This window comes from Xenopus laevis, chromosome 5L, assembly GCF_017654675.1.
Source record: "Xenopus laevis strain J_2021 chromosome 5L, Xenopus_laevis_v10.1, whole genome shotgun sequence".
In the NCBI taxonomy this organism is placed as follows: domain Eukaryota; kingdom Metazoa; phylum Chordata; class Amphibia; order Anura; family Pipidae; genus Xenopus; species Xenopus laevis.
The window spans coordinates 39,884,346-39,910,869 of record NC_054379.1 but is presented as its reverse complement, the minus strand read 5'-3'; the positions used below and the strand labels follow the sequence as shown (position 1 = coordinate 39,910,869).

General features: G+C 39.5%; 2 protein-coding genes across 2 annotated transcripts; both read left to right on the top strand.

Annotated features, from left to right (window-relative positions):
- The first annotated feature begins 2,526 nt into the window (after window positions 1-2,526).
- Window positions 2,527-11,600, top strand: LOC121393887 (protein kinase C delta type-like). Its single transcript, XM_041563727.1, has 8 exons — window positions 2,527-3,178; window positions 5,343-5,452; window positions 5,559-5,720; window positions 6,799-6,953; window positions 7,321-7,459; window positions 8,900-9,091; window positions 9,197-9,325; window positions 9,839-11,600. The coding sequence occupies exons 1-8, from the start codon at window positions 2,527-2,529 to the stop codon at window positions 9,950-9,952; spliced, it is 1,653 nt and encodes a 550-aa protein (XP_041419661.1). The 3' UTR covers window positions 9,953-11,600.
- Window positions 11,601-22,738: 11,138 nt separating this feature from the next.
- LOC121393886 (protein kinase C delta type-like) lies at window positions 22,739-25,912 on the top strand. Its single transcript, XM_041563726.1, has 5 exons — window positions 22,739-22,926; window positions 23,294-23,432; window positions 24,869-25,060; window positions 25,166-25,294; window positions 25,799-25,912. Exons 1-5 carry the CDS (start codon window positions 22,739-22,741, stop codon window positions 25,910-25,912), a joined length of 762 nt encoding a protein of 253 aa, XP_041419660.1.
- Window positions 25,913-26,524: the final 612 nt, after the last annotated feature.

Here is a 26,524-nt window from a genome sequence, read left to right as displayed (position 1 = left end):
AAAAAAAGACTTTAATACTGTGGTATAATCAAAGAACCCTGCCCCCTATTTTGCCTGTGACATATGACATAATCTAGCCCGGTTACCGGCAGGAAATTAACTGATTGGCTGGGAAGCTGGAGAAAGGCCTGAGGCATGCTGGGAGCCCCAGAGGACATCTGGGAAAAGAGGCAGACCCAGAAAGAGCCTTGTTTTGTCACCCAATCTACAGGATGGGCAGTTTATAAAGGGGAGAGAGCTGCCCAGGAATACAGGAAGGATCTCTGTGACAAGCTGTGGTGCGCTCCACTTGGATGAGAAGACTAGAGCTCCAGCTACACAGGAAGTGCCACTCTCTGCCCAGCTTCCTGTGGATCCCTCTGTCAGCTTTGTGAGTCCCCAGTGTGTGTGATGCACAGGAGGAAGGTATTGGAAGCGTCAGTGTGAGTGGCCCCCTGTGTGAATCGTGAGCCTGATATATAGGTGCAACTGCTTTGTCCATAGGAGAGGTTCTCTGGGACAGGTAGCGCTACCTGGGGTGTATTAAGAGCTCTTGGGGAAAAGACAAATTGTCAGGGACTGAGCTGAGTTATTACATTGTCTGTCCAGAGTGGAGTGGGGGACTGTGGCACTTGAAAGACTGTGATAGTGAGTTAGACTGACCCCACGTGTCATACAGTGCAGGGACTGGACATTTATGATTTCTGATTCTTATATAAAGTTTATCTTTGTTGCTGCAAACTGTGCGTGTTTATTTTTCCTAGTGCCATTCTCCTGAGGAGTACTCCTTAGTGCCCAGCGGGGGGAGGCACTGTGCTGTAAATCCCTAGTATCTTTCATAAGCAAGGTTTGTAAAGTGAGTGTGATCCTACTAGAGTGTATGAGTGACTCAGACATATACTTACCTGCACCCAACTGTAACCAGCCCCAAGATTTCAAATTTGATAAAATCAACAAACCAACCATCAGTCCATCTAAATGGTAACAACCAGGGTCAGGCTGGGCCGGCAGGAAAAATCCCCAGGGTGCCTCAGACCCTCCAGTCCAACACCGTTAACAACACTGAAAGAGGCAGGGTGAGGGCTATGATGCCATTGCTTAGGATAGTCCTTTCTAGATGCTTGGCTTACCCACAGTTTGCCAGTCCGGGCCTGCTGCTTGCCCATTTGGTTTGACCCGGCCTGTTCCACGTTTATGCTGCCTGCTCCCCCGTCCCTTTCAGAACTCTCTCTTCTGTCCTCTCACACTAACTCCTAGTAGTATCTGAGTAGCGGAGGGCTCCGCCCAAAGCCAAAAAATGTTGCTGCTACATCTCAAAATCCTTTTGTCCCTCTTTCACAAATGTTGGGAGGAATGATGCTGTTATGTATGTCCACCATAAATAATCTGTTCCTAGTCTGTAGCTTTTTCATGCTTTACTTTAAACATCAGTAATCTCCTCTAAGTGTACACAAATTTTGAACTAATAAACCAAAGGTAACAATGGGAGAACCTTCCATCAGATAGAATGCTGATACAAATTACCAGTGTGCAGGGTCAAGTGAAATACTAATTGACCAAAGGAGAGAAAAAGAATGACCCATTGGATTGCATCACCCCAGTATATAAAACGGAAATTCCCACAACCAAAAGTTTATGAGTTAAAAGGTAACTTTTATTAATAATTATAAAGGTATGCCCAAAATAAACAAAAAACAAAGTTAAAATATACGTTAGGAGGGAAACCTATACAGACTCTGCGGTCACTAGCTTGTAGATGGATAGTAGAGGTTCAAATGCCATTACAAAACTGATCAAAGTCAGTGCATTACCATCCTCACATAAAAATGATTGTGTCCAGGTGGATATAGGATTATGGGGATTGCAGATGGTCACTTTTGGCACTGTGAGTTAAAGCTGAACATTTTATCTAAAGAAGACAACCAACCAATAGCACCAACCAGTATATATTTTTGAACTTTTATTAGCAGTTCGTATTTAATCAACATTATGGGATACGTTACAAGTAGTAATCCGCAAATCTGACCCGTTTGGCTGAAAATTCGTAAAACGGTAAAAATTTGCCAAAATGCAGTAAAGTCTATGGGTGACGAAAAAAAAAAAGCCCATTGTAGTGTATGGGCATTATTTTTGCTGCAAAATTTGGCGAAAAAAATTCGATCATCACTGGAAGGATTCAGGCTCTGCTAGTGTTGTTGCCGATATTTTATATACTTTAACATGGAGCAGCGTAAGTTTTTTACTTTTAGAAAGTTTTCTTTTCTTCTAAATTAGAGAAAGGTTTGTAGTGCCATAGTAATGTATTCAGCTCTCAACTGCATGCTTGTTGCTCCATGGTAAACCCAATGATGCCCGCTTGCCACTGCTGGTGGTCACATGACACACCTAGCTTAACTGTTACTTGCTGGTTCAGACCAACCGCCGTTGGTAGGAGAGACAGTGAGTAGGAGAGAGTAGGTGTTTTTGATAGCGATTGCTAAATTTATTCAAAGCGTGATTAAAAATAAAAAACAGTATAGGAGGTGTAGTATAGGAGTAAAGACTAACATGGATTTGAGTGAAAGAAGGAGATGTCCGGCTGGACAGGTAGTGAAAAGCTGCATAGAAGGTAAGACCAACAAGGATTGGATCAAGGAGTCAGGAGAAAGAAAATCAGATGCAGCAAATGATGATAAAAAGATTTGCAGAAATGCACAGACAAGTCTGTATAGGAGCATTAAAAGGAGATGGAGAGTAGAGAAACAGACAGAAAATAAAAAGAAGATCATTAAAAGGATAAACATTGAAAAAGGAAAAATTTCAAAAGAAAGCCAGGCAGAGAAGAAGACCAGTAAAGACGAGAGGATTAAAAGGAGAAGATTTGAAGAAGGAGATATAGAAAAGGAAAGCCAGGCAGAGAAGAAGACCATTAAAGATGAAAGGATTAAAAGGAGAAGATTTGAAGAAGGAGAAATAGAAAAAGAAAGCCAAGCAGAGAAGAAGACCAGTGAAGGTGAGAGCACTAAAGGGAGAGCAGTTGAAGAAGGACAGTTACAAAAGGAAAGCCAAGCAAAGAAAAAGACCAGTAAGCTTGAGAGAAGTAAAACAAGTCAGGTTGATGTAGATGATAAAAAAATCAGAGAAGAAAACAGTAAAGGAAGAAATATAAAGCAAAATGAAGATAATAATAAAAGATCAAGATCAGAAGACCCATTAGAAGGTAAGAAAAATACATTACCCTTTTTGTATGACATATAGAGACATATAGGTACGTGATCACTTAATGTGAAATTACAGTGCCATTATAAACACTTTTGCTAAGCCCTAATACATTACAGGTATGGGACCTGTTATCCAGGATGCTTGGGACCTGGGATCTTCCAGATAAAGTGTCTTTCCCTATTCTGTGTACTAAAAATAATATAAATGGGTTGTTCACCTTCCGAGCATGTTTAGTATCACATAGAGTGTGATATTCTGAGACAATGTGTAATTGGTTTTATTTTTTTATTATTTGTGGTTTTCGAGTTATTTAGCTTTTTATTCAGCAGCTCTCTAGTTTAAAATGTCAGCAATCTGGTTGCTAGGGTCCAAATTACCCTAGCACCATGCACTGATTTGAATAAGAGACTGGAACAGGAATAGGAGAGGCCTGGGTAGATAGATGAGTAATGAAAAGTAGCAATTACAATAAATGTGTAGCAATCGCAGAACATTTGTGTTTAGATGGGGTCAGTGACCCCCATTTTAAAGTTGGAAAGAGTCAAAAAAAGCAAATAACTAAGAAGACCAATTGAAGAGTTGCTGAGGACTGGCCATTCTATAACATACTAAGAATTAACTAAAAAGTGAACCACCAATTTAAACATGAATTGAAACCCAATAGGATTGTTTTGGCTCCAATAAAGATGAATTTGATCTTAGTTGGGATCAAGGACAAATTACTGTTTTATTATAACGGAGAAAAATGAGAATCATTTTTTAAAACTTAAATTATCTATGAATTGCCATCCAGCAATTCAGAGCTTTTTGGATAACTGGTTTCTGGATACTGGATCCTATACCTGTATTATCAATTTGGATGAACATACACATTTCTTTAATTCCTATCTGAAATTGAATCTAGTTCCCCAGTACTACAACTGTTGTCCCACCATGAACAGTAAATTGGCTATTGTAAACTGCAAAAGTGAGTATATTAGCAGGCTGAGCAATTTTACATTGTCCGATATACACTTTAGTTCCCCTTCAACTTATCCCTTATCTGCTAATTTCCCTCTATACCTTGTATTGCAAAAATCCCATTGATCCTTTATGCAACACTGACAAACGTAGGCACATCCATTTCCGGACAGAGAGAGAACAGCACAACTCCATTTTGGTCTCTGTGAACAAATTTGGAGAAAGTAGAAAAAACATGGCACTTTGCAGTACAGCTGTTTTCTGCATTTTGCCCCTCACATTTGTAAATGAGCCATTGGGTCATAAAATGAGGTTGCGAGAGGCCATACATATAAGTGGGTAGGTATCACCCTTTCAATTATATGTTATAAATACGTACCTCCCAAGAAACCATTTATACATTTAAAATATAAAGGTTGTTTTAATTTTCACATAATCTTCATTATATTTGTTAATTAATTTTTTAACATATGCTACAGGTATGGGACCTGTTATCCGGAAACCCATTATCCAGAAAGCTCCGAAATATGGAAGTGCTGTCTCCCATAGACTCCATTTAATCCAAATAATCCAAATTTTTAAAATGATTTTCTTTTTCCCTGTAATAATAAAACAGTACCTTGTACTTGATCCCAGCGAAGATGTAATTAATCCTTGTTGGAGCAAAACCAGCCCTTTCAGTTTATGTAATGTTTAAATGATTTTCTAGTGGATTTAAGGCATGCAGTTCTAAATTATGGAAAGATTCATTATCCGATAAATTTTGGGTCTTGAGCATTCTGGATAATGGATCGGATACCTGTATCATGTACAATTTATTAGCGATTGTAAAAGTGCAGAAAATTTTTGCGAAATGGAGAAAAATTTGCCAAGTACAGTAAAGTCTATAGGCATTTTCTTTTTTTCTTGCAGTGATTTTTAGCTAGCAAAATAACTCAGAGTCTATGGGTGACTTTTTTTCTCACTCCTATTCCAGCAATCATCTTTTATTCTCACTCTAAATGCATTAAAGTCAATGGGGTTCTTTTTTCAAGTTTATTCCAAATGTATTAAAGTGAATGGGCAGTTTTTTCTTGGTGAATTTTTCGTGGCAAATTTTTGTCCACCGTTGGCGAAATGTGGAATGTGTGGTGAAAAAATTGGCTCATCACTACAATTTATCTGTGATGTGATCTGTTTATGGCATTTTTTTTCTCTTTAAGAAGGTGGAAGCATACAGAAGAGACCCTGTCTGGACATCGAAAGACCTGCTACACTGGATAGTGACAACTACAAGTTCCACACTGTACTGGGACAAGGAGGCTTTGGCTGGGTGAGTGATGGATTTCCCAAGTCATGAAGCATGTTTGCATAGCAAGTTACATTGTGTCTCTACGAGAGACCCCGTGATATTGAATCTCTTCTCTTATTCTTATTAGGTGATATTGGCTTCTTTTAGACCAAAAAAACAACTGGTGGCAATTAAGATCTTGAAGAAACAGAAGAACAACTGTGATTCCATCGCTAAAGAAGCCCGTCTATTGAAGATCAGCAGAGAATGTGCATTTTTATGCCATTCTTATGCAACTTTTCAGTCAGAGGTAAAGCATACTGATCCTTATGCACGATAACAGGTTAAAATAGCACTTTGTATGTGTCTCTGAGATTCAATTCTTGGCACTCACAGGCTTATTGTCAGTGTCGGACTGGCCCACCAGGATACCAGGAAAACTCCCGGTGGGCCCAGGTGTCAGGGGCCTCTTGCTTCTAACCATTTGGCCTATTTCATGGTCATTCCCTATTTCTTAGGCTTAATAATGGAAGAATAGAGTATAGTATGTAGATATAAAAGACTAGGAGAATAAAGAGGTTAAGTGAGGAGAGGAAAAATAATAATTTGGAAAGTGGGCCCATGGTCTAAGGTTTTCTGGTGGGCCCACAATCTGAGGTTTTATGGTGGGCCCCTGGCATCCCAGTCCGACACTGCTTATTGTCATCTAGTACTAACAGCATAATCTGCTTGGTCATTGTCAATATATTCTTGTTGTTATAGAGTGGTGGTACCTTAATGGTGTGTATTACAGGGGTACTTAGTTAACATTTAAATATGTTATTCTCTATTCTTAATGGGGAATTCATGCAACCGATTCCTGTGAATCCCAGGCTGAGCCAGAGGGACTTGCCCTGATTCCAAAGGCAGTCAAAATGCTAAAAAATTATATATCAAAGATATATGTCCCAAGGCTCTTATCCTCCAGTACTTAGTCATAGGTGTCTCTGAGACACCTATGACTAAGTACCGGAGGGTATGAAACTCGTAAGGTGGGCTATGTGGGGTTAGTATGTACCATTTGAAATGTAAGCTTTAATAAAAAATTGAGCTAATTGAGCCTTGGAACATATATCTTTGATATATAATTTTTTGCATTTAAATATGTTAAACAAAACCTATTTATATGACGTTGACTCACATCCTCAAATGCCCCCCACACAGCTCCCAATACTGCCCTATTTGCCCTGTTAATGTTGATGCAGTTGGGGAGGGGGTATGAGATCATTGCAGCAGGCCCAAGTTACATAGATGGTTTTATTCAAGTCCCTTTAGCCCTTCTTTTTACCAGCTCTACTTCTGTGTAGTAATGTCTCATGTCTCACATTCTTCTAACCTGCACTTACCAGCTTGAAGCCTTCTTTGTCCTGGAGTATGCCAGTGGGAAATCTTTATGGCAAATGATTCTTCGTGACGGAAATCTGCCAATGTCGAGAATCATATTCTACACAGCAGAGATGGTGGTTGCCCTCCAGTTCCTGCATTCTAAAGGAATCATTCATCGGTCAGTAAAATCTCAGTATATTGTGTTTGTGTTCTTTAACCTTGTAAAGTTCTTTGAGGTCAGTATAAGTGGCTACTTATCAACTATAAGTTCCATACGTATAGAGTACTCTATTATGCCCTCAATCAATCAAGGACAGTGGCACACAGTGGGCTTTGTTGTACGCTTAATTTAATTTAAATTAGTTTATCACCTTCTTTTGTGGTTTATTTAATTGAGGTTATTTTTAACAACAATTAACTTTCTTAAACAGAAGGGAATAAAATATGTGATCACATTTAACTGACAAAGACTTAACTTGTTCCATGAACCTTGACCTCTTTGTATATTTTTCTGAAAGTAAATTGTTCTTGTGTTTAACCTACAGTGATCTGAAGCCGGACAACGTATTGGTGGATAAAGATGGCCACATAAAGATCTGCGACTTTGGCCTTGCAAAAGAGAACATCACTGGCCAGAGGAATAACTACGGCTTAGCAGGAACCCGTGGATATCGGGCACCAGAGGTAACATAATTTGTTGTAAAATATTTACAATATATGCATAGTAGCATATATATTGGAAAAAAAGGTTTGTATAAAAAAAAGAGAGAATAGTATCAACATCTCAGATGATCCCATTCCCATCTATCCCAATCTATCACCTGACAAATGCTGGCACAATGCCAATTCCGGCAATTTAGTTTCTTAGAATCTATTAGGGTCCAGTTTCGATGTTATAATTTTCACTGGTCTGAACCCAATGTGACCTTTACATGATTACAGGTATAGGATGCGTTATCCGGAAACCCAGTATCCAGAAAGCTCCAAATTACAGAAAGGCTGTCTCCCATAGACTCCATTGTATCCAATTAATCCAGATTTTTCAAAAAGATTTCCTTTTTTTCTGTAATAATACATTAGTACCTTTTATTTGATCCAAACTAAGATTTAATTGATCCTTATTGGAATCAAAACCAGCCTATTGGGGTTGTTTCATGTTTATATGATTTTCTAGTAGACCTAAGATATGAAGATCCCAGGTCCCGAGAATTCTGGATAACAGGTCCTATAGTATTGAAATGAAACTGAAACCGTCAGTCCCAATGTTATAACCTTTAATCCTGTATCAGAAAATAGACCAACTATGTACTATTAACATTTAAACACACTGTATTTCAATATTAAAACAAATATATTTATTAAACAACGGGTTAACAGAACTTCCCACCTTAAAATCACTGGTAGGCAAAAGAATGCACCTCTCCTGTTGCAATTAAAACTTAATTAACACAAAGCATTCTAAATGACATTCAATACATTTTATACAGCACAGAAATGTCAGTTATAGTTACAAAGTCTTATATGGGATCTTAGTATTAATATGTAGTTTGTAACTGCAGAACTGTAACTCATCCAGTTACAAAGGGTCCTACTGTGGAAACACATTAATCCACTAGAAATTCCTGTTGTACATCCAGAACTCCAGTGCAAATATATCCAAAGCTTGTGTGATTCAGTTTGTTAGTTGTCATAGAATTTTAAATTGCAAATCACATTAAAGGGGACACTGCACGTGTCTTTTTCCCAGGTGCATGTATTCCTCCTAATTAGCCACCAGTGATTTTTAGATTAAATTTTTATACCTGTTGCTTAATAAATATATTTGTTTCAATATTGATGTATGGTGTGTTTAAATGTTAATATTACATGTAATTAAGGTAACTGTGTCCGTCCCTTTTCTGATGCAGTTTAGACATTCCAATATATTGCAAAAAGACATCCCAGGTGTTGGGCAATGATCTTGTTGCTGTACTATAAGCATTGTGATTCCTATTGACAGTCGAGAGAAGCAGTTTATAGCAATTCCATGGAGAAAACTGTACTCTTGGTTCTCTTTACTATCACACATATAAGGAGTAAATATATTTGTTGGTATAATTTGTTTTATTTATTTTCTCTTTAAAGGTTCTATTACAGGATGAGTACAATGCAGCCGTGGATTGGTGGTCTTTCGGGGTGATAATGTATGAAATGGCCACAGGTAAATTGCCATATTCAACATCAGGCAGCATTCTAAATCAGACCTATGCGATAATGACGGAAACACCAGATTACCCATCTTATATGAGCGAGGAAATGCTGGACCTCCTGTCTAAGGTAAATAGATATACTGGCATACTGCTTATGTGCCTGCCAATAATGCAGGGAGTTACCTAGTATAACATCTGCAAAACTCTAACATATGACCATGTTTCTCTTTAGCTTTTGGAGAGTGATGACACCAAACGAATTGGACTGAATGGGAACATCAGGGAGCATCCTTTCTACAGCACTATCAACTGGGATGATCTGGAAAATCGAAGACTGGAGACACCTTTTCAGCCAGGAATGGTAAATTAATGCGCTGCAGCAATCAATGCACTTTTTGTATACTTTCATGAAATAGCAGGGCAGAGGTCTTCTGACTTCTTATACATGTATGAATTATGTGAAAACATGGTCATAACCGTAACTCTCCCATTGTTCCAGTGATGGTCAGCTAAAACATCTATCATAAGCCTTTACCCAAAATAGTTGTCAAGTTGGACCTCCCTTAATAACTAAAAGCCCCCTTTAGTAGACAGCTCCAAAAATTGCTGCTGCTGATATCTACCAGAGTGATAAGGGATAACAGTTTTAAGACAGAGGTTGTCCGGTGCATACAACCCCTGATGTTATTGGGATGGAGGACAGATCTTTTGCATAATAACACCAGGCAAATGAGTTCATCCTTTTCTTCCTTGCAGTTAGGAAGCTCGCAGTGACCAATAAGGTGTTAAAACAAATCTACTTAAAACTATGAGTGAAATTAATACACAATTCTACTGTTGTATAAAAGTTTAAGTGCTTTTCTCTTGTTCACAGCCATCTGCGGACGACTTCTATGAATTTCCACTACCATTCTCCACTCATAATTGCAATGGAAAGAATTTAAAAGATTTCTCAGAAGTTGATCCCAACTGGAATTGGCAGGAGTAAGGCATTATCTCTGTTCTAACATGGGATACCATCATTAGTTGCTGCCTGTAACAACCTGAGGCCTTTAACATCGTACCATCTGTGGCAACCTGCACCCCTAAACAACCAATCCACCTGCTGTACCAAACCTAAACCATCTCCTGTGACTGTCACCTGGTTCTGCCATCAAAGCTAGCACCAGACAGGATCTCTGACTGTAGCTTCTAAAGGATGGAAAGGTACAATGGTGAGGTTACATCTGGAATGAAGAGATTGCTAAACATAACCAGGTTACCCCCACCCTCCCCCAAACATCTGCCTCCCTCCTATTCCCTTACCCGTGATTAACCCCTTTCCTAAGTGGCCCACTCCAGTGGCATAACTATAAAGGAAGCAGACCCCATGGCCGCGGGGGGCACGGATCTACTTCCTTTATACTGTCTCCTTCCTTATCCCTGATTTCCCTCTTTTCTAATCACTAAACCACACCCCAAACTTCTGTCTCTCTCATTTCCCCTACCCATGATTGACCCCTTTCCTAAGTGGGTCACACCAGCAGCATAACTATAAAGGAAGCAGATCCCCTGGCCGCGGGGGGCCCAGGTCTACTTCCTCTATACTGTCTCCTCCTACTCCCTTTCCTCTGATTTCCCTCACTACACAACACCTCAAACATCTGCCTTCCTCTTATTCCCTTACCTGTGATTAACCCCTTTCTTAAGCAGTGGTGTAACTATGAAGGAAGCAGACCCCCTGGCCGCGGGGGGCCCAGGTCTACTTCCTCTATACTTTCTCCCTTCTGCTCCCTTACCCTTGATTTCCCTCCTTCCAAATCTCTAAACAACACCCCAAACTTCTGTTTCTCCCTTATTTCCTTACCTGTGATGGCATAACTATAAAGAAAGCAGACCCTGTGGCTGCGGGGGGCATGGGTCTACTTCCTCTATACTGTGTCCTCCTTTCCCCTGATTTCCTTCTTCCTTATTTACATTTTCTCTCTTTTACTCTCAATCCCTTTCCCTATTCCCAGCTTCTTTACCATCCACTTTTAAACCCTCCAGGTTTTCTTCCATACCTTAACCCTAGCACTTCCCATACCCATGCCCTCTTTGTCCTCTCCACAACTTCTCCCTCAGCTCTTCTCTGTGAGTGTGTGTGCTCTATGTATTTGTGTGTGTGATTGAGTGTAAGTCAGTTTAGTCATTTGAAATGCTCACCCATTTGTTGAACAGGAGAACACTGAGATATATTTCTTACTATTATCCACTAGTATTTCTAGGTGCGTCTAGAGTCATTTTACTTGCAGTCCATAGCCAGTTCAGAGGTCACTGTATTTGTAGAGCTTGCATTAATAGCGCAGCTGCTGCTGACTGTACTGGAGGTGAAATTGGCTTAGAACCACCTTCAAATGCCCTTGTGTGTATCATCCTTACTGTTCTCCTGTTCAATGAACCAGTCACCAGTGCCAGGATATTTTTATAACCTGGTACTTTCCCAAATGTATGCCAATACTGAACCAACCCATATGCCCTGACGGTAGCATTGTCCTTACTGTACAAAGCTACTGTTTTTAGTAGAATTAGGAAACCATTGATCCAGGGATTATACCGATTGCCATTTTGGAGTCAGGAAGGAATTTTTTCCCCCTTCTGAAGCAAATTAGAGGCTGCTTCAGACGGGGGTTTTTTGCCTTCCTCTGGATCATCCAAAATTAGGTAGGGTTTGTTTGAGCAAAAGGTTGAATTTGGACACCTTTTTTCAACCATAAGATCAATGCCACACCTGGCTGAGAAAGCTGATCTGCACCCATTGACTCCATGGTATAAGTGCACTGACAGTCATGGAACAGATTTTAGTGTTAAAATGCATATTTATGCTGCTTTGCACCAAAATCTACTCTGTGTGTGTCAGGGCACTTACACCATGGAGAAGATGGAAGTGGATCTGCTTTTTCACAGCCTGGTGTGGCATTAGCCTCACTACTAAGTGCAGATAAGATAATTCAAATCACCATTAGAATATAAATTAAAACAAACTAAAACAAAATCCCCTAAAAACAAAACTGAATCAAATAGGAGGGGGTTCAGTGCTGGCTTTTTTAAGCCGGTAATTGGCTACATATGAATCTAGGATCAGGGACTATTCCAGCAAACCACAGCAATAATATTAGCTTATATATACCGATAGCTTACTATGTGATTTGCTTTAATATGCATGTATGTTGTATGGCTTTGTGCGACATATGAGCATTGTAAAAACAAACCAAAATTATCTAGGGCATAAAATAGCTTGATTATTCAAAACGCTGCCTAGACACTACCTGTTTTGTACCCCAAGTTAGATTAGTAATTTGATCAGCTAAATAGGGACATCATTAGTCATTCACCAGTATTTATAATCTAAAATCCTTACTGGTTAGGGGAGTAGTGCAGCAAATAATATACTTAGCCAAGCAGTGCAGTATAAATCCCACCTGCTCTATATGTCTTAATGTTATTTTCTCCAACACAGTAAAAATAGCCAATGTATGTGTCAGTGTTGTGTCTGAATGTTAACTTAAAAAATCCCAGTGAACAGCTTTAGGGACTAAATAGGGAACATTGCAGCAATTCATATGGTTAGCAAATCATTGGGGATTTCATTCTCCTAAGGACTGAACTCCACATCACGATAAGGACCGATTTGTCGCCAGGTGATGGCACGCATGTGATGTGTCGGACATGCAGAATATAATGGAACTGATCAAGAAATCACAGGTACAAACGACACTCGATATAACTGTCGGATGGAGATGCAGCATGGGGCGTTCACATCCGTCAGTCGATACATGTCATTTGTACCTGCGATGTCTCGATCAGTCCCATTATATTCTGCACGTCCGACAAATCACATGCGTGTCATCACCTGGCGACAAATCGGTCCTCAATGTGCTGTGGAGTTCAGCCCTTATGCCTATGATCACCAGAAGATTTGCTCCAACAAAATAAAATTAGCTAGTATATATGTGAATAAAAGCCAATTATGTGTGTGTGTGAATATTTAGCTTGTGCCTCTCAGTCATTACTGAGGAGGAAAGGTCCCATGACGGTTTGTCACTCAGTGCTGGACCAGCTAGGGAACTATTGCAGCAAATTATAGGGTGAGCCATTTGCTGCAATAAATGGACAGTAACAAGAGTTGAAGCCTTGACGTGGCGTTACTGCTCACATGGGTAACCATGTGCCAATTCAACCATTTATGAGGCTGTGATAGTGATTGTGGAGTATGTTTAGTATTTAGACCATTGAATAACTTCATTTTACTGAAAAACGAATCTTACGCTTACATTTTGTTTTCTAGGCTATTTTTATTTCAAAACACGGAAACTATGTAGAAAAAAGGAAATATACAGTTTGCTTAATTATTCACTTTAATTTTCTGTAAAGTTGTCTTTTGGCTCCATAACAGATTTAAGCACTTGAGTAAGCAAATACCAGCAGGAGACTTGGATTGCGACAAAAGGACTGGGCTTCCTACATAAGGTGGGTGGCTGGTTAGGGACAGAGTTTTGGAGGATGAGGGGGATGGGATTGAAGGATCAAGGCATTTCCAGGTGGGATTGAAGCCCCGCAATTTCTAAGAGTAACCCTAATTGTAGGGTATATAAAGCATAATGAAACCTAAATTCATTGGGGGTGGCAAAATCTTAGGTACTCCTGATTCATTTCATTCTGTAATGTTATCCCAGGATTAAGTTTTATATATATATATATGCTACTCTGCTTGCCACAACCTTTTTCCCAGATTTAGAATTCTGGCTGCACAGTAGAATAAAATCAGTCTTTCCTGATGAAAAGCAGCTCCATAGCATTGACCAATATTATCATAGTTGCAGTCTGCTTTCATGGAGTTGAACCAAACAGAGTATTTCTGATTGGTCTGTCATTGATAGCATGTGCCCATGGATATAGTGGTTCCCTTTCTTTGCTACTGAAAGATTTTGGACACGGAGGAGTGCACTGGAGAGTGGAGGTGAGAGAACAAGGGTCCGGGCCAGGGTTAGGTGAAGAAGAACGTGCTTGGCCTCCCACTTGATTGCGCCCTAGGCATGTGCCTCTGCTGCCTGCCCCGTGTTCTGGCCCTACGTCAAAGCTGTAAGAGTGGCAGCAATTTAAATTTCTTCATTGAAAGACAAAGGGTGTTGGCTCCTCCCCCTTTGGGGCATTCAACAAATATTTCATTTTTTCATTTATCTTTTCATTTATGATGACCCCATGATTATGTGATTCAAGAGTGGCGAGTGTGGCTTCAAAGCTCTAGGACGAAGAAGTGTGGAGAGTTTGGGTGATGAACCCCTAAACTGTAAGAGTAGAAGCATTTTGAAAATGGGGGCAATAAGAATAAGAAAAAGATTAAAAAGTGAAAGGGGTGGGTGAAAGAAGAGGTATGTGGCACCCCCACTTCGTTGCTCCCTAGGTACATTCCTCTTCTGTCTATCCCTAGTTCCGGCCCTGCCTCAAAGCTGTAATAATATCAGCAGTTTAAATCTCTCTATTTAAGTCAATGGGTGAAATTTGATTGGCTGCTGTTGGCTTCTTCCACTTTGGGTCATCAAACAAATGTCGCTGTTTCATTCGGGGGGGCCCATGATTATGTGATTCAAGTTTGGTGAGTTTAGCTTCAAAGCTGTAAGAGTGGCAGCAGTTTGAAAATCTTCCCTGTCAAAGTCAATGGAAAAATTAGGGTGTTCTAAGGGGCGCCGCAAAAAGACCCAGAGTGCAGGATCACTTAGAAAAGCACAAGCAACCTGCTACACTATAGGATGAAGAAGTGTGGAGAGTTTGGGTGCTGTACCCCTAAAACTGTAGGAGGAGAAGCATTTAGAAAATGGGGGAGCACTAAGAATAAGAAAAAAATTAAGAAGCGGAAATGGAGGAACAGTAGTAAACCAACATTATCCATTTGTAGCCTTACAGAAAATTTGTTTTTAGATGGGGTCAGTGACTCCCATTTCATAATTGGAAAGAGTCAGCAGAAGAAAGCAAAGAATCTCATCTCATTCTTTACCTTTTTATATCTGTGCTGTCAGAGACTGATCTGGCTTTTTCTATGGATAATAATTGGCCTCATAATAAATCTGCATTCTTGATATTAGAGCTGGAGTCAGTAGCGAATCCATGTAAAACTTGTGGCCCAAATGTGGTGCCTCTATGAGGAAATACATTCCCCATTCTTTATTCTCATTGTGATTAAAAATCATCCAGTGCCCATGAGTTGTTCTCTTACTTTCATCAGAATCATGGAGGTGAAACATGGGAGTAAACTCTGCAACCCTTTATTCCAGACCCCCATGACTAACCCTGCATCTCTTGTTCAGGACCCCCCATCCCACCACTGCTTTTACATTTAGTGCTGGGGTGTGTGAGTATGGGGGGGGGGCATTGCCCGAATGTGTGGGTGGGGGGCAGAGGATCAGTGAAGCAATACTGATTGAGGTACAGCACTAACTGTATTAGGATTGTGTTGCACTGCATTGTCTCCCCTACATAAAACAAATTATCACTGGTTCCTAACTTAACTGTGGTGATGATTTATGGAGCTGCACTGTCATCATTGAATAGGGACTAAAGGGACATTTATTCATTCTTTTATCTCCCCCAAATGCAGTCCCTTTCTAAGCTCCCCTGACCCATCTGGATACTGGTACCTCCATGCCACCCAGATGTCGTCTGATTACGGCTTGTCTTATTGCTAAGGTAGGTCTATAGTAACACAGTACATCTGGAGTTCTGCATCTTGTTCCAATCCTATTCAGTTAACTGTGCCTAGTGATTCTAAACTGAACATTGAGATTTTATAAAAACAAAAATAATTACCTATCTGTATGGCAGAATGTATAAATTGCTGCTCTGATTAAACGTTGGTAATGAAAGCTTAAAGGGGTTTTTCACCTTTGAATTAACTGTTAGTATGATGTAGAGAGAAGAAAAAGGCAAATGATTCTAAAACTTTAAAAAATAATGAAGACTAATTAAAAAGTTACTTAGAACTGGCCATTCGATAACATACTAAGGGGGGTATTAACTAAAATTTAAATTTTCCCCCTTTTTGTAATAAAAACAAAGTCGACCTAACTCATTTAATGAATTTAACTCTGGGTCAGACTGGCCCTCAGGGATATCAGGAAAACTCCCGGTGGGCCCAAGTGTCAGTGGGCCTCTTGCTTTTAAACATTTGACCAATTTCATGGTCATTCCTTATTTCTTTATGGCAAAAAAGAGGCTTAATAATGAAAGAATAGACTATAGTAAGTAGATATAAAACACTAGGAGAATAAAGAGGTTGAGTAAGGAGAAGAGGAATAATAGTTTGGAAAGTTGGCCCACGGTCTAAGGATTTCTTGTGGACCCTTGGCATTTATCAAATAATCAGTTTGAAAAAGTTGGGGCAAGAAAAGACTCGATAAAATCTTGGATTGTACGTTTTTTTGATTCCTGAACTTAAAGGTGAATGACCCCTTTAATATAAGCAATAAAATGAAATCTATGGTAGTTTTTTCTTTCTATTTTCTGAACACAATAATAGTTTTATAGTGATATATGTACCAAAATTGGGAGTTAACCTCCAGTCTTGAGCCAGTCAGTTTTACACTGAAAGTCTCTTTTTTCCCTACGACTGTGTTGGATGGAGCATATTACCTTCAGCTCTGCAATGGGTATTATTTGTTGTATCCTCTGTATTAGATCAATAGCAGCTCTCCAGTTAGAGTCATGGAACAAAAGGCAGAGGCTCCCAGAATTCAGATGGAGGTGCCCACAAGGCCATGTCTTACTGCGTGTGTTGTTTGTATAATAAATGAGATAGAGCTTTGGTGACTGAGCACCCGGGGGCATTTCTCTGTTTTTATAAGTATCTGAGGGGTCTCTTACATTGTATTCAATTATACAGCAGTGACCTGATGAAAAGCATAGGCTGGGGCTGGTTCTTATTTCTCTATAAATAAGTTTATTACCCCTAATAACCCTTCCCCACCGTAACAGTAAATCAGACGACACCAAACTGAGGGTTACTTCTTGTAATCTGGCCTAGTGTTCTTAATAATATTGAATGACTCAAGTACTGAGAATATGAGCAATGGACAGGCCCCACAGTTAGAGATGTTCTTCATCGCTGTGACTGTCAGTAATGTAGAATCTATATTGCTGGCACTTTGTTATGTTTTTGGAACTGGTGCCCGTTCCTTGCAGTTAAAGGGTTAAACATCCAACTTTTTTCCCATATATTAGCACATCCTTCAAATGGAACACTGAAATAAGGACCAAAGTGGAAGAATCTGGTGATATCAGAAAAAAGGTATAGCAGTTATGAGAGAACACTGCTTCCCATCCAGAAAGGTTTTCTCAATATTTCCGCAAAAACCTCACTAGCAGCAATCAACTCTTTCACTTTCTGCCGGCTGTTTCTCCATTCAGATAGGCCGGTGGCTCTCAGTGCCGAACATAATGGCAGCCATATTTATTCTTTATTTATGTTGTTTGTCTTGCTTATCCCACCTCTTGTGTCTTATACCCCCAGTGCTGGAACAAGGCAATATGATAACCAAGGCAAGGAGTGAGGGGCACTCCCCCATACACGTGCACTCGAGCAGGGGAGGGGAACAGGGTTGGATTGGGCCGAAGACCTGCTTGCTGCCGCAATCTCTGTATCTGGCCCCGATTGCGTCAAAACCAGGTACGTGCATGCACAGACAGGGGGAGGTCATGCCGAAGGTGGCTGCAAACGGGGTCCAGAGTGGGATTTGTGGCAGGATTGTGGCTCAGGGGGGCCCTGAGATTTCGGTCCCGTTGGGCCTTGGGCCCCTTATTCCATCCCTGGAGGGGAATAACTGAAAGTGTGGGTCAAACAACCTCTGTATTATTCAAGGCCCAAACTATGGGAATGCAAAAAAAGACTTATGTGTCTAGCACCCCTCCAACATTGAGCCCTAGGCACGTGCCTCTTCTGCCAACTAGTTCCAGCCCTGCATACCCCTTCTTCTTTAAGAATGTAAGCTCAAAGGAGCAAGACTCTCTTAACCACCTGTATTTGTATGTAGCCTGTATATTTAGATTTTTACACCCTTCCTTTGTACAGCACTGCGGAGTTTGTTGCTGCTTTATAAATACTTATACAGGTAGAAGCAGGCAGATATATCATCAAAATAATATAAAAGCAAGTTATACACTAAATGGCAGTGTGTTGGGAGTTTCCTTAAATGAGAAGGATCTAGGGGTCTTTGTAGATAACACGTTGTGTCATTCTGTGGCTACTAAAGGAAATAAAGTTCTGTCTTGCATAAAAAAGGGCATTAACTGAAGGGATGAAAACATAATTATGCCTCTTTATAGGTCCCTGGTAAGGCCTCATCTGGAGTATGCAGTGCAGTTTTGGACTCCAGTCCTTAAGAGGGATATAAATGAGCTGGAGAGAGTGCAGAGACTAAGTGCAACTAAACTGGTTAGAGGGATGGAAGACTTAAATTATGAGGGGAGACTGTCAAGGTTGGGGTTGTTTTCCCTGGAAAAAGGCGCTTGCGAGGGGACATGATTACACTTTACAAGTACATTAGAGGACATTATAGACAAATAGCAGGGGACCTTTTTACCCATAAAGTGGATCACCGTACCAGAGGACACCCCTTCAGACTAGAAGAAAAGAACTTTCATTTGAAGCAACGTAGGGGGTTCTTCACAGTCAGGACAGTGAGGTTGCGGAATGCACTGCCGGGTGATGTTGTGATGCTGACTCAGTTAATGCCTTTAAGAATGGCTTGGATGATTTATTGGACAGACATAATATCAAAGGCTATTGTGATACTAAACTCTATAGTTAGTATAGATATAGGTATATAGAGTTTTAGTGAGTGTATTGAGGGGTTGGTGTAAGTGTGTATGTATGGAAGCTGGTTTTCATTTGGAGGGGTTGGACTTGATGGACCTTGGTCTTTTTTTCACCCAATTTAACTATATAACTATGCAACTATGACAAAAAACAGTGCTTTAAAAAACGCCCTTGAATCTGTTAGCAGGGACATTTTAAACCGACGTCTCTTTTTCATTCTCTCTTAACTTTTCTTATTATTAGTTAAAATGTTAGTGTTTATACACAAGATTGTATCTGTGTGTATGGAGTTAGGTTGAGGTTGGGGCGTCTGGGACCCAACAACTGGATCTTTGCCTTGGCCTTTAAGGTGTCACCATTCATTCTTTGGGAGGTGGTCTGGATAAAGAGTGATTCTTTTTGGGTCCCTCCAGCACAGTTTTCCTTCTTTTAGTCCTGAACTTGGTGCTTGTGCAATTGTGCACTGCTGTGAGGATCCCACTGTCTTCTCTGACTGTTTTACCCCTTAACAACATCAATTATAACCTTTAATATAATCTCATCAAAACTGCCAATATTCCTTCCTTAATTAATGTGTGATTAGCATAAGACAGGAAGAATCTATTTAGAATAATTCTTATGTGTTCGGCTAATAATTAAGAACAATTCAATGATCAATTTTGTGTAAACATGAATTTGTAGCTTTATTCATAAACTTCATTGTATTTTATTAGCAGAGAGCAGTGTCAGCCACAAGAGGGAGACATTTACGTTTCTGCACAAATCCAACATACATCCAGTTATAGATGCAAGATCTATTTTTAAGCTGCTTAATTTAAGAAATCGGGAGAGTCTATTTAAACAGGGAAAAAATTGAATCAATTAAAGCTATTCAACCCAGAGTCAAAATAATGATTAAGCCAATAGTGATGCAGTATAGGAAATAACAAAATGCTAAAACGCTTTACATCCCAATGACCCCAATTACTAAACTTTGAGTTGGCACACATTGTGCAGAATGAATGCCAGTCCAGTCAAATCATGTTTAATGGCCACATAAACCATGGGCAATTATAATCTGTAAACATAGTGAGTATTAGCTGACAATATGCTTGGCCAAATGTGTGTCTTTGTGATTTGTTCATTAGCTAGAATGCACTGGGAGTTTGAGAAAGGAAAATCCAGCTCAATAAATGAATTCAGTGGGCATTTCAGTTTTGAATATTCACGCCTCACTGTCATTTCACTAAATAGAGTAAGATGTGGGACTGCCGCCATTTATTTGTAAATGTAACTCAGTGTAGAGGTGTTGAGGAATCAATTTGAGGGTTATTTAGAAAATGTGCATACACCCCAGGAAGAATATGAATATTAATGTTTTTGTATGTGTGGTTTTGTATTTTAATAATTAAACTGCCTTTTTATATTCTAACTATCAGTAGTGAAACCCCTTTATGGGTAGTTTTCCGTTTCTTCAACAGTTTTTTTCTGTACATAATTGTGAGTGAGAGACCTTGGTCAAGGACTGATGTGAATGATGTTAAATTACTGAAAAGTGCTGTGTAAATGTGTCAGTGCTATATAAATCCTAATATTATAATGTAAAAGGGAAAACATTTTTCCCCAGAGAGATATTGTTACAGTTATAATCACACATGCTCTATCCCTTTATACAGCATTTGTACCCTTATTCATTAAAGATGTGCCTTGCCTTCTGGATAACATTCATATGAGGGTTTATATCTTCTTTATTTAATTGGTAGTACAGAGGTGAAGGATATGAAAGACATTAAGGTCCATGGTTTACCGTGGGTTTTGACCACCACAATCCTCTCAGGAATAAAGGGTTTGAATCAAGCACCCTGCCTCCCAAGTGAGAGTTCCTTGAAAGCATCAGCCTTTAATCAATATGATTTTTAAGTCAAATTTATGTAACACACTATTCCACCCACAGATCCAAAAAAAACAAAAAAAAAACAGAATGGAATATGGGGATCAGGGATGTAATCAATACCCACTCTCCCCCAGTGGACCATATCAGTTAAGGTATCCATGCCCAGTAATCTCTGATAGTTTGCCACTGGAAATTAAAACTTAACCTTTAATAAAAAAAAAATACCATCTGAAAACACAGTATGGTGGGGTACAATGTCCTGAAAATCACATAAAAACTTACACTGGTATCTAGGCGATTTAGCAACTTCAACTGGAATTAGATAGGTAATAGCGTTAGGACTGTTAGGGCTAGTCTCCACAGACACCTACAAAGGGAATGAAAGTGGAAGCACTCCAGGCTACCAAGAAAAAATATTATGTTTAAATACAACGGAAGTACAACTGATTTATCCTATTAATCAATGCACATTCCCTGGTCCCCTGTCTCACAATAAATTCAATATATATGCAAGTGCCTAGTCCACCTATGCAGGCCTATGCTTTTCAGTGGCTTTTTCATAGGCATAAGTGTTGGGCACTGTCATTTTTGCCAAATATATAGTCTAATATTGGCATTCCCCAACCTGAAGGGTGCAGAATCTTCAATGCTTGCTTAGCAGAAGTAAATATGAGGCAGGAGAGTCCACATTCTCTGGAGGGGATTAATCAGGAATCTTTAGACTATGGGAAACACCTGTAGACACTGCCTTCTATACAGTGACATCTGACAGGCTGGGCATCAGTCCCGCCATTTAACTTGCTGCCCTTTGGACACTTTAGCTGCACCCTGACTGTTCCCTGTCCAGTTTGAATGCCAAGAATTTAGGCAGGAGGCAGCAAATGAGTTGTTAATATTCTTGGATGGTCTTGGAGTGAACCCCTCTGACTCCACCAGGCAATAGAGATAGGTGCATTGCCTCTATTTGAAAGAGGAATAATTAATCTCCTAACTCCTGTTATATACTGTATTATAATGTCTGCCTCAAGTCATTGTTATGTGGTTTACTGAACACCTGCTATGTGGTTTGCTATTACATACATTCAGGACATTTGTGGCAGTTAAAGTGAAAATGCTAAAAAGGGTGTTTGTTACAAAGATTTACTACGCTAAATATTTGGCTAGCACTGTGCTGCAGGTACTGTAGGGTGGATATTTACAGTTTTGCTTTAAATCCTAATCCTCTCCATACATATGAGATCATTTTCTGATGGCGTAAGGCTTACAATTATATGAAAAAAGGGAAATGGAGGATGAAATGGTATTATGTTGTAATAATTTGGAAAGTGGGCCCATGGTCTAAGGTTTCTGTGGCCACCAATCTCGAGGTTTTATGGTGGGGCACCCTGGCCATTCCCAGTCCGACCACTGCTTATTGTCATCTAGTACTAACAGCATAATCTGCTTGGTCATTGTCAATATATATTCTTGTTGGTATAGAGTGGTGGTACCTTCATGGTGTGTATTACAGGGGTACTTAGTTAACATTTAAATATGTTATTCTCTATCCTTAATGGGGAATTCATGCAACCGATTCCTGTGAATCCCAGGCTGAGCCAGAGGGACTTGCCCTGATTCCAAAGGCAGTCAAAATGCTAAAAAATTATATATCAAAGATATATGTCCCAAGGCTCTTATCCTCCAGTACTTAGTCATAGGTGTCTCTGAGACACCTATGACTAAGTACCGGAGGGTATGAAACTCGTAAGGTGGGCTATGTGGGGTTAGTATGTACCATTTGAAATGTAAGCGCTTTAATAAAAAATTGAGCTAATTGAGCCTTGGAACATATATCTTTGATATATAATTTTTTGCATTTAAATATGTTAAACAAAACCTATTTATATGACGTTGACTCACATCCTCAAATGCCCCCCACACAGCTCCCAATACTGCCCTATTTGCCTTGTTAATGTTGATGCAGTTGGGGAGGGGGTATGAGATCATTGCAGTAGGCCCAAGTTACATAGATGATTTTATTTCAAGTCCCTTTAGCCCTTCTTTTTACCAGCTCTACTTCTGTGTAGTAATGTCTCATGTCTCACATTCTTCTAACCTGCACTTACCAGCTTGAAGCCTTCTTTGTCCTGGAGTATGCCAGTGGGAAATCTTTATGGCAAATGATTCTTCGTGACGGAAATCTGCCAATGTCGAGAATCATATTCTACACAGCAGAGATGGTGGTTGCCCTCCAGTTCCTGCATTCTAAAGGAATCATTCATCGGTCAGTAAAATCTCAGTATATTGTGTTTGTGTTCTTTAACCTTGTAAAGTTCTTTGAGGTCAGTATAAGTGGCTACTTATCAACTATAAGTTGCATACGTATAGAGTACTCTATTATGCCCTCAATCAATCAAGGACAGTGGCACACAGTGGGCTTTGTTGTACGCTTAATTTAATTTAAATTAGTTTATCACCTTCTTTTGTGGTTTATTTAATTGAGGTTATTTTTAACAACAATTAACTTTCTTAAACAGAAGGGAATAAAATATGTGATCACATTTAACTGACAAAGACTTAACTTGTTCCATGAACCTTGACCTCTTTGTATATTTTTCTGAAAGTAAATTGTTCTTGTGTTTAACCTACAGTGATCTGAAGCCGGACAACGTATTGGTGGATAAAGATGGCCACATAAAGATCTGCGACTTTGGCCTTGCAAAAGAGAACATCACTGGCCAGAAGAATAACTACGGCTTAGCAGGAACCCGTGGATATCGGGCACCAGAGGTAACATAATTTGTTGTAAAATATTTACAATATATGCATAGTAGCATATATATTGGAAAAAAAGGTTTGTATAAAAAAAAGAGAGAATAGTATCAACATCTCAGATGATCCCATTCCCATGGGAATCTATCACCTGACAAATGCTGGCACAATGCCAATTCCGGCAATTTAGTTTCTTAGAATCTATTAGGGTCCAGTTTCGATGTTATAATTTTCACTGGTCTGAACCCAATGTGACCTTTACATGATTACAGGTATAGGATGCGTTATCCGGAAACCCAGTATCCAGAAAGCTCCAAATTACAGAAAGGCTGTCTCCCATAGACTCCATTGTATCCAATTAATCCAGATTTTTAAAAAAGATTTCCTTTTTTTCTGTAATAATACATTAGTACCTTTATTTGATCCAAACTAAGATTTAATTGATCCTTATTGGAATCAAAACCAGCCTATTGGGGTTGTTTCATGTTTATATGATTTTCTAGTAGACCTAAGATATGAAGATCCCAGGTCCCGAGAATTCTGGATAACAGGTCCTATAGTATTGAAATGAAACTGAAACCGTCAGTCCCAATGTTATAACCTTTAATCCTGTATCAGAAAATAGACCAACTATGTACTATTAACATTTAAAACACACTGTATTTCAATATTAAAACAAATATATTTATTAAACAACGGGTTAACAGAACTTCCCACCTTAAAATCACTGGTAGGCAAAAGAATGCACCTCTCCTGTTGCAATTAAAACTTAATTAACACAAAGCATTCTAAATGACATTCAATACATTTTATACAGCACAGAAATGTCAGTTATAGTTACAAAGTCTTATATGGGATCTTAGTATTAATATGTAGTTTGTAACTGCAGAACTGTAACTCATCCAGTTACAAAGGGTCCTACTGTGGAAACACATTAATACACTAGTAATTCCTGTTGTACATCCAGAACTCCAGTGCAAATATATCCAAAGCTTGTGTGATTCAGTTTGTTAGTTGTCATAGAATTTTAAATTGCAAATCACATTAAAGGGGACACTGCACCTGTCTTTTTCTCAGGTGCATGTATTCCTCCTAATTAGCCACCAGTGATTTTTAGATAAAATTTTTATACCTGTTGCTTAATAAATATATTTGTTTCAATATTGATGTATGGTGTGTTTAAATGTTAATATTACATGTAATTAAGGTAACTGTGTCCGTCCCTTTTCTGATGCAGTTTAGACGTTCCAATATGTTGCAAAAAGACATCCCAGGTGTTGGGCAATGATCTTGTTGCTGTACTATAAGCATTGTGATTCCTATTGACAGTCGAGAGAAGCAGTTTATAGCAATTCCATGGAGAAAACTGTACTCTTGGTTCTCTTTACTATCACACATATAAGGAGTAAATATATTTGTTGGTATAATTAGTTTTATTTATTTTCTCTTTAAAGGTACTATTACAGGATGAGTACAATGCAGCCGTGGATTGGTGGTCTTTCGGGGTGATAATGTATGAAATGGCCACAGGTAAATTGCCATATTCAACATCAGGCAGCATTCTAAATCAGACCTATGCGATAATGACGGAAACACCAGATTACCCATCTTATATGAGCGAGGAAATGCTGGACCTCCTGTCTAAGGTAAATAGATATACTGGCATACTGCTTATGTGCCTGCCAATAATGCAGGGAGTTACCTAGTATAACATCTGCAAAACTCTAACATATGACCATGTTTCTCTTTAGCTTTTGGAGAGTGATGACACCAAACGAATTGGACTGAATGGGAACATCAGGGAGCATCCTTTCTACAGCACTATCAACTGGGATGATCTGGAAAATCGAAGACTGGAGACACCTTTTCAGCCAGGAATGGTAAATTAATGCGCTGCAGCACTTTTTGTATACTTTCATGAAATAGCAGGGCAGAGGTCTTCTGACTTCTTATACATGTATGAATTATGTGAAAACATGGTCATAACCGTAACTCTCCCATTGTTCCAGTGATGGTCAGCTAAAACATCTATCATAAGCCTTTACCCAAAATAGTTGTCAAGTTGGACCTCCCTTAATAACTAAAAGCCCCCTTTAGTAGACAGCTCCAAAAATTGCTGCTGCTGATATCTACCAGAGTGATAAGGGATAACAGTTTTAAGACAGAGGTTGTCCGGTGCATACAACCCCTGCTGTTATTGGGATGGAGGACAGATCTTTTGCATAATAACACCAGGCAAATGAGTTCATCCTTTTCTTCCTTGCAGTTAGGAAGCTCGCAGTGACCAATAAGGTGTTAAAACAAATCTACTTAAAACTATGAGTGAAATTAATACACAATTCTACTGTTGTATAAAAGTTTAAGTGCTTTTCTCTTGTTCACAGCCATCTGCGGACGACTTCTATGAATTTCCACTACCATTCTCCACTCATAATTGCAATGGAAAGAATTTAAAAGATTTCTCAGAAGTTGATCCCAACTGGAATTGGAAGGAGTAAGGCATTATCTCTGTTCTAACATGGGATACCATCATTAGTTGCTGCCTGTAACAACCTGAGGCCTTTAACATCGTACCATCTGTGGCAACCTGCACCCCTAAACAACCAATCCACCTGCTGTACCAAACCTAAACCATCTCCTGTGACTGTCACCTGGTTCTGCCATCAAAGCCAGCACCAGACAGGATCTCTGACTGTAGCTTCTAAAGGATGGAAAGGTACAATGGTGAGGTTACATCTGGAATGAAGAGATTGCTAAAAATAACCAGGTTACCCCCACCCTCCCCCAAACATCTGCCTCCCTCCTATTCCCTTACCCGTGATTAACCCCTTTCCTGAGTGGCCCACTCCAGTGGCATAACTATAAAGGAAGCAGACCCCATGGCCGCGGGGGGCACGGATCTACTTCCTTTATACTGTCTCCTTCCTTATCCCTGATTTCCCTCTTTTCTAATCACTAAACCACACCCCAAACTTCTGTCTCTCTCATTTCCCCTACCCATGATTGACCCCTTTCCTAAGTGGGTCACACCAGCAGCATAACTATAAAGGAAGCAGATCCCCTGGCCGCGGGGGGCCCAGGTCTACTTCCTCTATACTGTCTCCTCCTAC